At 29.9% G+C, this 16456-nt stretch overlaps 1 protein-coding gene across 3 annotated transcripts; it reads left to right on the top strand.

Annotated features, from left to right (window-relative positions):
* Nucleotides 1–1541: 1541 nt before the first annotated feature.
* Nucleotides 1542–16098, top strand: LOC134700965 (scavenger receptor cysteine-rich type 1 protein M130-like). Of its 3 annotated transcripts, none has more exons than XM_063562108.1 (12): nt 1542–1677; nt 5921–5997; nt 6479–6602; nt 8544–8719; nt 9393–9563; nt 10770–10943; nt 11815–11988; nt 13456–13581; nt 13763–13793; nt 14204–14272; nt 14766–14834; nt 15820–16098. In XM_063562108.1, the coding sequence occupies exons 2-12, from the start codon at nt 5925–5927 to the stop codon at nt 15986–15988; spliced, it is 1356 nt and encodes a 451-aa protein (XP_063418178.1). In that variant the 5' UTR covers nt 1542–1677; nt 5921–5924; the 3' UTR covers nt 15989–16098. The 3 variants fall into 3 exon arrangements, with proteins under 3 accessions (XP_063418178.1, XP_063418180.1, XP_063418179.1); XM_063562109.1 differs by lacking the exon at nt 1542–1677 and adding an exon at nt 4339–4421; XM_063562110.1 differs by lacking the exon at nt 14766–14834.
* The last annotated feature ends 358 nt before the right edge of the window (nt 16099–16456 follow it).

Below are 16456 nucleotides of genomic sequence, written 5' to 3' on the forward strand. Positions count from 1 at the left end.
GAAATGATCACTATCTCCCTTCATATACAATACAGTTCCTACAACAGTTAGTTGACAAGGAAGTAAATAATGAGATATATATACTATTACTATACAGGATTATATATAGACCCTGCGTATCTTGTTTAATGATAAATTGATGAATGATAAAGATTTTTTTTCACATTTAAACGTTACAAATGCTTCGTTTTTCTTGTTAAAAAGAAAACAACAAAAACTTATATTTATGTATTCTTTTAAACTTGTATCATGTTTTTGGCCAAAAACGACTGTACTTGAGTATTATATAGCAATTTTACCTGAACATATCGGGAAATAGGTATTTAGTCGGATCTTAACACATAATTGTGATTTGGTTAAAACCGGTTTTGTTATAAATATACGAAGAAATGTCGAAATGTTGAGGACTTAATTAAATCCGTATTTCTGTAGGAAAGTGCAATCATACGATTTTATTGCGTCTTACACTTTGAGAAGCGAATAATCTTTAACTACTTTATTCAAATATTGTGTAAAAACGTTAATTTTGAGCTTTGAAAGTCAAGTGGCTAATGCATTTTTCTGAGGAAGTTTTAAAAAATTGCAAAAAAATATTTTTACAGAGGGTTAGCTTTCACTAGTCTTCACTATCTATAGATTAACAACTTTTGGTTATATTTATAATTTAGAATCATCATTGAAGGTGGCGGACGATTGCGCAACTAAAATATTCTGTTGATGTGTCATTCGTATGCAAGAGTGACATTTCGTTGTATTATGTGTCAATTCGAAAAAGTTATGCGAGTATTCTCTCCCCTTAATAGGTTCATTATTTTATAATTAAGTTTACGTTTCTGATATAATTTTGAATAATTACAAAGTGTATCAATTCAATATATTTCAGTTGTTGTTATTGGTGTATCAAAAACATTGATGTACGAATATAATTTCATAAATTTGAAACGTTTAAAATGATTACATACCAATATAAAGAACCATTCATCATTTTTGAAAAAGACTATGAATGTAAATCGAATTAACTATCTTCTTTTGATGATAAAAAAGATTGGGAAATGAACCAGCGTTATCTAACGGTCACAGAGAGGGACCAGCAAGCAATTTTTAATTGTAGCTGAATCAACGTTAAAACTATTTTCCACTATAAACGAATGTTACTTTATACAATTATAAGGACTTAGTTAGCTAAATCTACAAATTTTATTAGATATTATGATTTTTTATTGCAATAGATTAATATGCTATATTATACCGTTTTGATATAAAAACGCCCCTTACAAAACACTTTAGCATAATATTAAAAAATAGAATAAATACTATTGTTTTATACATTATTAACTGTTTGTTTGTGTCTTCCATCTATAGATTTAATAAAACTAAAGTGAACCCGCTTAATCTACTGCGATGAACTTATTTATTCCCTACTTGACAACAATCGAACAGAGAATGATTTGGATACAGATTGTTTAAAATTTCATTCAAACACTCGAGTAGTTTCCACCATTACATTTCCTTTTCTAAATTGACACTTGAAAGATGTTGAAGTGCATATAAACAGTGTATACTTGGAATATGAACATTTATGACAATCTTATACATATTGTTCCTCACATTCAATACATATTAATTTGCATATTGGACAAGGAAGTGAACCATTAATGCTGTTTTATTAACGAAGGAGTAAGTAACTTTTGCCTTTATACTTAAACATGTATTACCATTAGTGATGATGAAAGGCTTAGTGTCACTAAATAATGTAAAAGTTTCAAAAAAAACTTACAATGTTTGTTAAGTAAATTTAAGAACATTTTGTAAAATGAATGTTTAAAATTAAAAATGTATTTGTTATGTGTTTTCCTTTGTTTTACCCACCATGGTTTTGTATTGTTTGTTGTTTGTATATATGTAAATAGTGTATTCCTCTTGTTACACGTATGTCTTGTGTCTAAATGATCAAATAAAAGTTAAATAGTCCAACATATTAACGTTACAAAAACACTTCGATATACTTAAGTGCAGTTACTTCTGATAATCAATAATCTGATGCGTAACATTATGTTATAAAGATTTACTTTTTGAAAACTCAGAACAAAATGAAACCTTCCGGTTAAAAAAAAATATAAAACTGAAAATACGTTTGTAAAGTGTTAAACATTAAAATGTTTTATTTTTATATAAAGGACAAATTCAAGAGTCTAGGAATGTGCGTGCCCTACAAAATATTTGAAAATTAACCCTGCATCTAGTTAGAGCTACCTTAAAACTATGTAATTTGTGACAGGTACTCTAGATATGTATGGTTAATAATGATTTTATGTAGGACACATATGTTACATGTATGTAACTGTTGATAAGCACATTTTCTTTAAAATGAAAACAAAATTAAATAAATAAAAACAAGCTATTCAAAGAACAAATCAAGTACTTTCATTCTTGTATGCTAATTCTAACATATATATAATACTGTGGAATATAGCAAAACTATTCACTGGTTTTAATAGTACACTGTTAACAGCAAATTGTGATTTGAAATGGAGATACATATAAACTTATTGATAGGTAGAAATTTGGTAGTCAGTAGTTAGTAAAAATTAGACTAAAAACACAGGATTAGCTTAGCTGTATTTGACACAATCTTTGGAAATTTTGGTTCCTAAATGCTTTTCTACTTTGTACTGGTTTGGCTCACATATAACTATTTTGATATGAGCGTCACTGATGAGTCTGGTGTAAACGAAACGCGCGTCTGGCGTACTAAATTATAATCCTGGTACTTTTGATAACTATTATGGAAACGATTACGAAAACATCCATAACGACTTTGGAAATTAACATGTAATAATGGTAACCTAAACTATGGTCGCGCTAATAAAATGTAATATACAATTGCACAGACGTAAGAAGGACATGGTGTGCCTCGGGAGAATGTGCATATCCTTCTCTGTGCATATAATTCATCAGCAATTAGCTCTAGATGTAAAGTGGAAAAGTATTTTCCTGATTTTTTTTAGTTTCGAGTTTTGTAAATGTTAATGATTTACATTCGACAAATTATACAAAAGTCAATGATTTAGACGACGTTATATGACGATATAGCTTACCACTTTTACCGGAAAATTACTTAATTGGTCGCCATTTGTTTTCGGAGAAATATATTTGTTAAATGACACTGTAAAAAATTGAATCATGAATTTTGAAGTAAAGTAGTTATTTGGTCCAGCTGACAAAGGTAAAAAAATAGCACTTCGAAAGCTGTCAAAAGATTTCAAGACCACCTTAACATACAATTGTTCTTTTTTTTTAGTAAGAGTCGATGATTTTGTAAATAATTTTGATATAATTTGTCCCAGAAGTAGAACACCACACTGTATAAATATTATTGCGAAAGTGCAGGCTGGATTTTTTTTTTTCATTTATTGTCTGAAAGAAAATCACTACCTAATTACTATGTACTCGAATCTTCAACTACATTTAATGTGAGTCAGTCAAAACGAGTACAAGTGAGAAACCTAATAAGATTGGTTTTTTTTAAGAAATAATTCTTTCATGCCATGCTCTTTGCTCATTTTAACATGGGTAGGCATTATATTTGTTTATATCTTAATACCGAGCGTTAGCGAGGTATTATATGTTTACAAATATAATGCCTACCCATGTTAAAATGAGCATAGAGCATGGTATGATAGAATTATTTCGATTCTAATAGGAATATTTGGAACTTTTGTACTTTGAAGCGGACCTCTAGTAGACGCTCGAAATGTCGCCATTTTGATTTGATGATCAAAAACGTTTTAAAAAAATCAACAGTTTGTCAATAAAAAAAGAACAGAAACATTTAAACTTATTTTAAGAATGTTTTTATTGAATTTCCTAGCGAACAACACCAACACAAATGTCCATTATGATCTCTGGTGTTGTTAAAAGTTCATCTGACGTTGCAATTTCAATTGTGACGTCAATCGCGTGCAGCCCATGTTCTATTCGAATTAGAACATGGCTTTGTACCCAAAGCTAAAGACGAACGTCATATTACAATGTTATTCAATTTTAATTGGATGTAATTCATCCTGACACATTTTTTTCTTTAAGTCATTCGTCTTTCATTTTACGCTAATAAACTAAGGAAACACTTTATAAAAATAAATAGATCACACTTATGCAGTAAAACAAACTAGTCATGATTCATTCTAGATACATTTGTATATCAGTATTCAATCAAATAATAGTTTGAAATAACGTTAAAAAATCGATACATTTATACAAAATTACCGAGATCTAAAAAGGAAACACGAGTGTTCTAGGAAATGAACTGGACTTTGCCTTCCTCTTCTGTGTATTAACCATGATTTATCTAGTTGATGTTGAACATCTACCCTCTGAAGTCGACTATTAATATTGACATGGATTTTTAATGATTTCATTGAGTAAGACATTTGAATTCTTCGGGAAATCTATCAAATGTTATTACTTATTTATTGTTTTGTGTTATACTTGTAAACGTTTGCACGACATGCTATTTAATCGTTTGATATATACCGAAGTGCTCTTCTTGTACTAATATTTATATTCATTTTGTATTTAACTATACGATATTCAAAAGGGAGTACTTCATTGTCCAACCACACATGCAGATTGTGTTTCTGTTGACATATATTAGAAAAAAGGGAATTTATAAATAGGCAACGGCGACCGTATTCAAGTTAGTAATATTTATGTATATAATTGACAATTTTGTTTAATCGGCATCATCGGCCTTTATTTGTTTATACGTTCAAATCTTATATCGTTTCAGTTTTAAATGTAATGATCTACTCAACGAACTTAAGTGATCTTTATTTGTTTGGCGTCTTTTCTTTCCTGTTTTGAATCCTTTGAGTTTAAGGGTGTGTTTCAATAGCTATATACCATACTTTTTAGTAAGTGGAACCACATCATTAATACAAAACCAGTTCAATAATGAATCTGGTCAGGACTACGGATAGCGCTTTCAGTTGGCTTTATTCAGTGAGTGATATATTAGTTATATATATGATTCTCCATAGTGCATGAGGCAGCAGGCAATTATCTTACATAAGATAACCTGTGTAACTGCTCATTTTGGTCACCATCAAAGATACGTCTGTAACTTGCTTCTGTTTGCAATTAAACATAATCAATACTTGAAACACAAAAAAAGAAATAACAGTATCACGCATTGACTAAAATTTCATTTAAAGATGAGTTTTCTAGGTAATAGATTTGTAATTAATTTGTGGCTGTAAAGGTATTTATTATTTTCGTGGGTTCAATGTTATGTATTGTGCAAAAGTTTAATCTTCTTGAGTTCTTACATTCGAGTGTTTTAGTTTTCTAATGAGTGATCAATTCCAAGTTAATAAAATATGATAAGAGTGTGCGGAAGTGTAGTATAGGGAGTAGAAAAATCATGACTGTAAAATCAAAATTAAAAGGACTATCAAAAGCGTGTGTTTTATCAAAAACCTCTAAAGATTGTTGAACGCTCAAACAATAATGAATATCATTATTTTCATTAGCTTTATCACAAAAGTTAAAACATATTTACCTACTACTAGTTATTTTAAATAACAATGTATGTAGTAAAAATATACTTAAGATGTTTAATTCAATGAATTAATTATAAACACAATTAAACAATATCTTGTGACTGACTTTATCACAAGTTGACGGATATCTTCGAATATGGTTTTCATTTCCAGGAAATACTACTCTTTTTACAAATATAAGTTAACTTAAAAACCTTTAAGTCAACTAAAGAATGGCTCTTAGACCATGAATGAAAATAGTCTTAATTATTGGCTTATATTACTCAATTATAAATATGATAACATACCATTGTTTAACTAGAACAGCAATAAAAATATACTTCTAGATATGATACTGACTTTATTTTTTGTTCCCGCAGGACAATGGTTTTATATATTGAACAGGTCTTTTTGAGCCTCGTTTTAGCTGCAGAACTTATTCAAGCACCGAGTACTGGTAATTTTTATAATTTTTGTTTTACATTATTTATAACTACATTTACATGTCTAACTGCAATAGTGTTGTTTTGATTTTTTTGCGACTGATTGTTAATTATACAGTGCTTATTCCAAGCCTATCGCATTTCTAACTTCAAACTTTTGTATCAAGTGAATGGTATTTACACTGCATTTGTTGAGTTAGAAAGAAACACCAAAAGCCACCATATAATGTTGTTATTGTGATGATCGGGAAAAATTTGCAACTATCTGGTCATCATTATGAATTGGCTGATAAATGTTGTTTAACAGATTTACATTGAGTTGTACGTTATTAGTTTCAAATAACTTGCAGTCATATATTGATACATAAAACATTGCATAGTACTATACATATTTTGTAATAAGCGTTATATGATATATCAGTGACAAAGTTCTTACGTACATCGAAAAAGATGTATTCATTGTTTTTTTTCACTATTGATTCTTTCTTTTTTCAGGTGATGTAAGGCTGACAAACTCCAAAAGGCTTGAAATTTACTACTATGGTGAATGGGGCACAGTTTGTGATGATGAATTTGATAACAACGACGCTAAAGTAGTCTGTAGACAGCTTGGTTACAGGTTTACATACATAACTATAGACAATTTTCTTATTATTTACAAAAGCATCTCAGCGTCTATTCTTATATTCAATAAATCCCAGTAATTACTGATACTGATATATTCCACTGTTGATAGCAACATACATGTACTATTTTTAAAGGTTTTAAAATGATCTTTATATAATACATTGCATTATTGAGAGTACAAATAGATATGATCTTTCAAAGCACTTACGTTTGTTGCCGGTTTTTGCTTTTTTACAAAGATAATATAAAGAGCCCCAAAATTACTAGGGTAAAACCATTCAAACGGGAAAACCAACGGTCTAATCTATATAAAAAAAAACGAGAAACACGTATAAATTACATAAACAAACGATAACTACTATACATCAGATTCCTGACTTATGATAGTTTCAAACATGTGCAGCGGGATTAAACGTGTTAATGTTATCAAACCTTCTCTCTTTTTTTGAAACAATAGCATAACATCACAAAAAACGTAAATTAACACACTATGAACGAAAGAATTTGAGGTATGGCTGTATATAGAAATAATTATAATTAAAATTAGGAACCAAGAAAGGTTTCTTTCATAAGTAATGATTGCATTTTAACTCCTTCTTGTAAATGTTCAAGAGCATTAGTATATTGATTCTCTCTCTACGTTATTTTGTTTATCCCTTATACATATACAAAAACTGTTCTTAAAATATAAACACTGATTTTGGTAAAATATTGGATCTTCTTTCCTTAATTGTCGTTTAATATGAATGAAATATCTTCCTTATAAGAGATGTCTTTGGAAAACTTATCCTTCGAATAAGCACAGATGATCGGGAAGAGTAATGAAATCTTGTTTTACATGCAGCAGTCGTAGTATGACCGATATAAATTCCAAATTTAGTTTTAATCCTTATATATGTTTTAAATTAATTAATTAATTAAATAAATAAATTAATAAATTAATTTGTATGATATTTTCAATCAAGGTGTTCATTTTCCTTTATTATTGTTATGAATCGTAATCAAATGATCAAACGATCGATTTATAATTATCAAAGGCGTGTATGGGTCATAAACATGTTGAAATGAATAATCTTGTTCTTCATTATAAAATAAAAAATAAACAAGTCCACAACCAAATCATTACTTTTTTTGATTTTATGAGAATAATGAAAAATATGAAAGCAATTCTTTGTCGCATATCAACACCAAATATCTGAATTTCATCGATGAAAACTTTTTTCTCATGAGAATTAAAAAGCCTTAAATTTTAGATTTAGAAAAATTCAAATGGGTACAATCCGTTCTCAAGATGTACAACATAAATGTAAACTTTTTTAGTTCATATGTTCATAGTGTTGGCGTAAGTAACCGTAAATATGTAGGCAATACTACATGGTAGTCATTCCATGTCTGGAATTGGACAAGAATTGTAATGTTTTCGTTTCACACTTAAATTCTTTTATACAGTAATATAATAAAACAAAAATGTGTCATCAGTACACGAATGCCCACTCACACTATCATTTTCTATGTTACGTGAACCGTTTAATTGTGGTGAAAACTCCAACTTGGCATTAAAATTAGGAAGATCATATTATAGGGAACATGTGTACTAAGTTTGAAGTCGATTGGGACAGACGAACGGACGAACGAACGAAAGGACGGACGAACGAACGGACACACAGACCAGAAAACAATATGCCCCTCTACTATCGTAGGTGGGGCATAAAACAACGACAAATTTACTCCACGAATATAAGTGTTTTCACAGTACAACAACGCAGTAACTGTAAGCGTTCAAAACAATCATCTGCAACAAACTCTTTTTTCACAAATGGTCAGATGTAGCATGGTATTCTATGATGGACCAGGGGTTGGATAGTCATAGTGATATGTATCGCCTTTTTTGTTCTTGTTTGATATTAATAAAAATACGTATACTTTTTACAAGCAATGGTGTTTCATTGGGAAATGCAGTAGACGATGGCACGGGAACCATTATGCTTGACGACATAAAATGCACAGGAAGTGAAAGTAAATTGACATATTGTTCAAGTAAAAGCTGGAAGGATAATGATTGTACTCACAGTGAAGATGTAGGAGTTCTTTGCAATAATCTTAGTCCAGGTAATAAATCACAAAGTTTATCAAGGCTTCGCCGTAATTTAAACAGTTTTGAACTGATTGCCTAATGTGAGCGTCATTTAGTAATTTAAAAAAAAAAATAACACATAAATTATGTAAAAATTCTACATGCCAGTTGATTTGATAATGTGATGATTCTACGAGTAATGGAAGTTGATCAAATCTATAAATAAAATAAAAAACCAGAATCAGTACCCAGACATTAAGTTAAAAAGTGATTGACTAGTAGATAAATTTATTTCCTGTAAAATAGATAGCTTGAACTTCTTTTAATAACATGCATCCCCCGTTATGCGCAACGAAACTAATTGTCAAAATTGGAAATAAATCTAAAATTACGGATAAAACGTAGTACTTTTTACTGTAAAACGTATTGTATTATTGAACCGATTTTTTTTCCTTTAACACAACATCATATTAGGCACTCTACACTTACATATTAAGCACTCTACTCTTACATATTTAGCACTCTGCACTTAAATATTAAGCACTCTACACTTACATATTTAGCACACTTACATATCTAGCACTCTACACTTACATATTTAGCACTCTACACTTACATATTTAGCTGACATTTACAGCATTCTTTAAGCAAGTTTTTATTGATACAATTTATTTGTGCAATTCAATAATGTATTTGTGTATTTTTAAGTGAATGGTGGTTGGTCATCATGGGCACAATGGACGACATGTACCAGCAACTGTGGTGTTGGGCTTCAGACAAGGACGCGTCAATGCAGCAATCCTTCAACTCAATATGGAGGGGTATACTGTAATGGACTTTCATCTCAAACAAGAAAATGCAATACACATTCTTGTCCAGGTAAATACACATGAACTCGTACCGTAAATTATATTTCATCATGCAGTAGTTATAGACACGTGTTGGGGTTTCTTAAAACGAGGTTCGTTGTGTTTGCTAAGTGTGTGGTTGAGAGTCTATACTGTTGATCGAAACACAATACGACTGTTCGAGAACAAATATTTGTCATACTGGAGTATTATAAAGAAAATTGAGAGAAAAAAATATGACACCTATCAACCGGCAAATTATGATACACACTGAAAGCTAACAAAGGATAAACACGAGTTTCTGAAGACTCTTACAGGATCAATACGCACTAATTTTAATAAATAGATTAATAATCATGGTAGTGTTAGCAATATCAATAAATCTATTTATGATATGCGATGAATTACCCTTTTTGCGAATAAATAACACTTTAAGCCTCTCCATAAGCATGCACGTTATGTTCCATCAAAGTGTGCCCAACTATGTGTGTGAACATGAACAAAATGTAAGCAGATATACTATACGTTCACTGACCGGATTTATGAAGAAAACACTACTGCTCGTGTCGTAGATTTCAGGAACAGTACTTTTAAGGGCCACATACTATCTAATGAAAGTGTATTCATTTGTTGCACAAGCGTAATAAATCTTAAACGTATATCTCTAACGTAAGTGTCTTGACAATTAGTTTCTACAATAAGACGTATGCAAGAGCTTTACAACATGCATTTTCAAAATTTAAAATGCTCTTACTACTCAATTTTTTGTTTATTCCTGTTCATGCGGGAAAACCGTACACTTTTCTCTCACTTCAGACTGCACTCTCAGAAGCAAAATCTTTATTGGTTGACAAGTCCGGATATTCATTTTGACTAATGGCATGCTTGTGTTTACGAAAACATATACTATAATAATAAAACATTTCAACAAATCTAACTGAAACTTGTTTAAATATAATCATGATAATGTTTCACGTAATGAAAACATTCATTTTCTAAACCTTTTTTATCAGAATTCTCATTAACTGGACAGTGTATAATGCATTTTTTTTATATTGATTAATGATATTTGAACATAACATTGTGAAACGTTATTGCACAGAAAAGTTTTTTAACTTTTAGTAAAATTGCTTTGATGATATATCTTGATTAGTTTACTTATCGTGATCCAATAAGAATTCAGCACACAATCCATAAAGAACAAATATTGTTGTTATTTATTATTTATTCAAATCAGTAAATGGTGGCTGGACCACATGGTCACTATGGCATTCATGCAATGTTTCGTGTGGTGAAGGAATGCAGTTTAGATTCCGCAGCTGTAATAATCCTACTCCAGCATTTGGTGGCTTAACATGCAGTTCAAAAGACTCTGAAACAAAACAGTGCTTTAATGAGAAATGTCCAAAGGGTAAACCACTTTATGACTGAAAATTAAATGTAGTATAGGGCACACAAATCTGGTTAGGATACATCAATAAGTATATTTTAAGCTGCAACACTTTTGTTATTTTTTTTCTCTCGTTCTTTGCTATTTGAAATTGAGAAAGCTACGATGAAAAAAGGCTTACACATATTATTAAATGATGGCTAGATTATCGTTTGTAGTGTTTTTCGCATTTGAATTTATTATATTTGGTAAGAGACTTTTCCTTTCATAATTTTCATTGGATTTCGTTATACATGTTATTTAACTTTTTACAATGATGTTTTTTATAAGTTGAAAACTAATAAAAAATGTATCTCAATATTTTTGAGGAAATAAAATTTATCAAAATTGATATCAAATACTAATGTCCACAAAGAACGGAACCATGACCGATTTAAATAACTTTTTTTGATTTTATAACATTGATTGCAATATCTAGGAACACAAATCGCCAAGGGATTTTTCATATACGTGGAAGATAATTACATTTTGGTCGCTTTCAATCGCAAATTCAAATGCTTTAAATGTAAGACAAATACAATCAAAACCAAGGAGTGATCAAAGACTCACAAAACCAAAGAATATTTACATTAACAGTTATAAATAAAAATTAACAAACATCACGAACTCCACTAAAAACTGGGAGTGAAATCAGTTACTGCGGAAGGGTAAGCTTTTCCTGCACCGTAAAATTGAGATAATGTCAATATATGAATACAGTTGAACTAATGTCAAACGTTTGAAAGTTCATACTTAACTCGTAACGGTTTAAATTTAGAACTGCTCACAACTAATTCAATTGTTTTACAGATAATGCGTATTCATGTAATAAATATGTGAATTTTATTTGCAGTAATTGATGGCGGTTGGTCGGAATGGGCAAAGTGGACTGATTGCACAAAACTTTGTAACGGTGGTCTCATGCAGAGAGCACGTACTTGTGACAGTCCTCCTCCAATAAATGGTGGATTGTATTGCAATGGTACCTCAATTGAAGCAAATCTTTGCAACACAGACTCTTGTTCAGGTGAATTTAATGGAAGCACATTTAAATTATGTCAAAAAGAAATATGGTATTATTACGTACTATATCTGATTTGCCATTCATCAGTTCATTTGATATATTGATTCTACTCTCTGTTTCATCATACTCATTATGACTTTTGACTGAGACTGACGACATTTTAAATACACGTCACTGCATAATTTCAGGTAAACGTCACTACAAACATGCATGATTTAGAAGGATTAACATATGATTGCAGAAATTGTACGCCTTATAAATATATAGTTATATATGTTTGTATTTTATAAATCAAACAACCACATTCCTTATTGGTTGTTTAATGCTTACATAATCTTAACAGATTTGGCAATTTATGTATTTGAAAAGGCTATATCACAGTTTATTTTATAGAAGGTCATTCAGTAAAAGTTACATGGAAAATTGTGATATTTTTTTATCGACAAATTCTATAATGATATTCGGTAAGGGTTTTCCCACTTTTTTCATAGTTTTCAAAAATAGTTCAAAATTAAATTACAATTATACAGTGAACTTTCTTATTTTCATTTTAAGTTCACGGCGTGTTTTGGAGTGCTTTGTTACACTTATTAGTCCGTCAGTTCTTTGTCTCTATTTCGTTTGATGTTCCATTTTAAGTTTTTAAATGAATGTTTCCGAATTCGTTGAAAAATTTGTAGATGTCGAAATAAATACATATTTACAGATAATAAAATTGGTATCAGAAAGTAAACTCACAAAAAGTAAATGAAATTCATACCAAAAGAATTTAGTCTATCAGCAAAATATAAAGCTCAAACACTAATTCACTGTCTAATATTTGCCATAAACTTAAATTTGGGTGTATGTCCAATTCAGTGTGACATTAATTGGAATATGTATAAATTATTTGCCTTCGAAAAACAGTATTTTTCAAAAGAGGGCAATATGAACATAAGAGTGGTGCGAAGTAAATTTTTTCCCTTTCGATATTTTGACAGGAATGTTTGATTCAAAAGTGCTAAAAACTTAAGGAAAGTGGTAACACAAGTTTCATAATATGTTTTCATTATTTAGCTATCAAATGGTGAAATGAACACAATTTTTTTTTTATATCTTGGCACATTTTGTAACAGATAACAGTATTTAACGATAACTATTTCAATGCATATTTATTCTAATGTATGTTATTCTTATGGGCTTATGTGAATGTATGTTAGTTATTTACCGTTTGTGTTAAATGAAGCCTTATATTTTTATAGAGTCGAAACGTAAATTTGTATTCGTGATATGTGGTATTATAACAACTTTTCCGTTTTTGTGAGTTGTAATATATAATAACTTGATTACTAAACATCAGTTCGGACAATTATTTTTTCGTTATAAAAACCTGTTTGTATGTTTAAATGAAATATGGGAAGTTGTTAAAAATCTCCTTTTTTACAAATCAAAAGCTCTAAATATAACCCTTGTAAATATTTTTTGCATAAGGTATAGAGACCAAAACGGTGTTAGCTTTACTAGTTGGAGGAGTATCTGTGGGTTGCATTCTGATAACAATTGCCCTGGTTTTGCTTAGTATACATGTGGCTGGATGCACGAGAAAACAGAAGACAGGTACTTATGTATTAATATATCGTTTTATTAAACTAATTTTACATTTAATAAGTTTCTCTTGTTACCTTGGTATTGTCATACTAACTTAATAAGGAAAAGTGTAATGAATAAAAGAAGGTGTTTAACGAAGAATCTTATTAATTTAGTGTAATATTTACGAATTGTATTATGCATTTTGTAGAAGTGGTAGCAACACGATTAACAGAAGAAACGTAAGTTAGATTAATCTTACAAATTATAATTGGCTTAATTTTTTCCTAACCATTTCTTTAAAATTTTCAAGCGAAATTTTGACGTGGTCACTACAAATGATTAACACTAGACTGTTATATGGTCTTTTATGTAGCCTTTTTTGGTGTAAAGTTATGATCGGCAAATGTCATAATGAATAGTTTTCCAATATTCAACACGTAAATAATAATCTGAATGGAACTTTAAAGTATAGAAGTATTCTAAACTTCCCATAAGACAATATAAAACATTTTATGATCCACATGATTGAATGAATTATCTATCTTGATTAAATTCAGTTGTCACTGATTTTAATTCGTTCTTTGATACATATGTGAATATTAAAATTCTAATTCACTCTTTGAATCTATCATTACATTTTTTATCAAAGGGAAGAGTTGTACATATATCAAGCATCAGAACAACCAGCACAAGTAAAAACGACCTTTAAAGAAGACCCGTAAGTTGAATTTACCTCACATATATTTTGGATTCCCTCCTCAACATAGATCTTAAACCTATAAAGTTAACAAGCTCAATCACGCTCTTGGTTAAATAAAAAAAGTAATGTCAGTAAGATATTTAGTAATGTTATAGGTACATAATATTCCTTCACACATTATTTTTAAAATAGTTAACATTTCATCAAGGTTCATAGTATGTGCATTATTGCCCTTTCTGGCATTGTGTATTAAGTTAATCCTTATAATTTTTTTTATTGTAGGCTAACTAAATGTAAACTTATCTTAGAGAAAAATTGCGAATAACACGCTTTAATAACAATGTAATGGTATGCCCTATTTCCTCCGTGTTGTCATATTTTTGTATATTCATAGATTGTTTAAAAGCTATATTTTATCCATACTCGATATTATCTATTATTCATAAATTTATCTGTACACACGTTTTATTTCGATACTAAATTTCAATGTATTGAATTTTTGTTATTAAAGGGAAGAGTTGTACATATATCAAGAATCAGACCAGCCAATAAAAGCAAATACCGGCTTTAAAGAAGACACGTAAGAATCATTTTGTATTTATTATACTGTTCTAACGGTTATATGCAATGTGGTTTTTGTAAATTAAGTAGTGTCATCAAGTTGAGCTGTACAATTATAGATATAGTACTATCCTAAAGGGGCACTAGCTGTAAAATTCATGGTCACCGATTTGACTCAAATTCTCATATTTGATTTATAACAATGTAAAACATTTAGCCAAACTATCAAAAGTCTAAAATAAACAGTATACAAAGCATGGTGTAGATAATATGTAGGTTCGTTTCGTGTGTATGTTAGTCCTGACGCCATATAATTAACTATTGGTTTAACCCCGGATGACCATATAAGCGATGTAAACATAAATAACGATATGAATAGATTAAACCAACACGTGCAATTGTATTTTTATAGGTCGATTTATTTTAATATATAGATTAAAAATTTATGTTTAGCATTGTTTCTAACCGTATAGGAATGATTTTACATAGATCGAATCAGTTATTAAATGATTTACCGTAGTTTCACTTTCATTGTTGACATTCCTTTTCATTAAATAAACTGTACACGTATCATGCATGCGTTGTCAATCTCTAGCTAGGGGTTTAATTGAAGTTCTCATGAATACGAATTTAATGAGGTCGACAAATTCACTTGCAAGTGAATCAGTAATTATCAATGCTTCTTTGCTGTATTTGACAAAATTGACTTACTAGATTTTATGAAAAATGTTTTTTGTATAATTAACAAAATTATAATAGTTGTAAGTGCCATTCAATAGAGGTCATGTGTGGGCGGGCAAACTCCCCACTATCCCCTTTAGAACTATTTTAAAGGGTGAAAAACAATTGTTTCAGCGTATACAACTGAATTGATAATCTCGAATAATTTTCATGTTTTGTTTCATTTTAGTTTTATTATCATTCGCATAATTCTTCTGTAACATCTGAAGATATCAAAATGTATGGCACATTCTTTAAATCTTGTATTGTGTGTTCTTAAATAGGGAAGAGTTGTACATATACCAAGAATCAGACGACCAGCCCACACAGTCATTCAACAATTCTGCCTACATTCAGGACTACAATTCCAAGGAAGTTGATAAAGCCAAAGAAGATGCTGATCCATGTGATATTTATGAAAATTATGAAGAAAACTGTTATGAAAACTATTAAAACTAAATCAAATTCAGCTTAACACAATTGTGTTTAATAACGAATACATGGATTTTTAGGAGTGAGTAGGTTGGAGGTCAGTTTTCGTGTATCTATATTTTTATACATTTTTAGTTTCATAAAAATTATGTGTTCGTCTTTCAATCACTTAAGGACCAACTGAAGCCAATATCCGGCTGCGTTATTTTCCAAGTCATTGAGGAGTCTTCATTCACGCCGAGAAAGCGTCTAGCGTTACAAATCATAGGCCTGTTATTTTCAAATGATTTTTTTTTTCTAAATAAAATGATCTTAATGATGTGTTGCAAGTAAGAAAAGTCATGTCAGAAATGTCATTAAAGAAAATATACTTAAATAACATTTTTTTTTTTCTCATTAATGGTGATATATGCTTTGTCTGTATTCCCTTTTGTGTTTCTTTTTTACTTATGAAGTGGCTTTGTACTCAAACATCCCCTCATTGTGTCA

Source organism: Mytilus trossulus, unplaced genomic scaffold (assembly GCF_036588685.1).
Source record: "Mytilus trossulus isolate FHL-02 unplaced genomic scaffold, PNRI_Mtr1.1.1.hap1 h1tg000210l__unscaffolded, whole genome shotgun sequence".
Classification (NCBI taxonomy): domain Eukaryota; kingdom Metazoa; phylum Mollusca; class Bivalvia; order Mytilida; family Mytilidae; genus Mytilus; species Mytilus trossulus.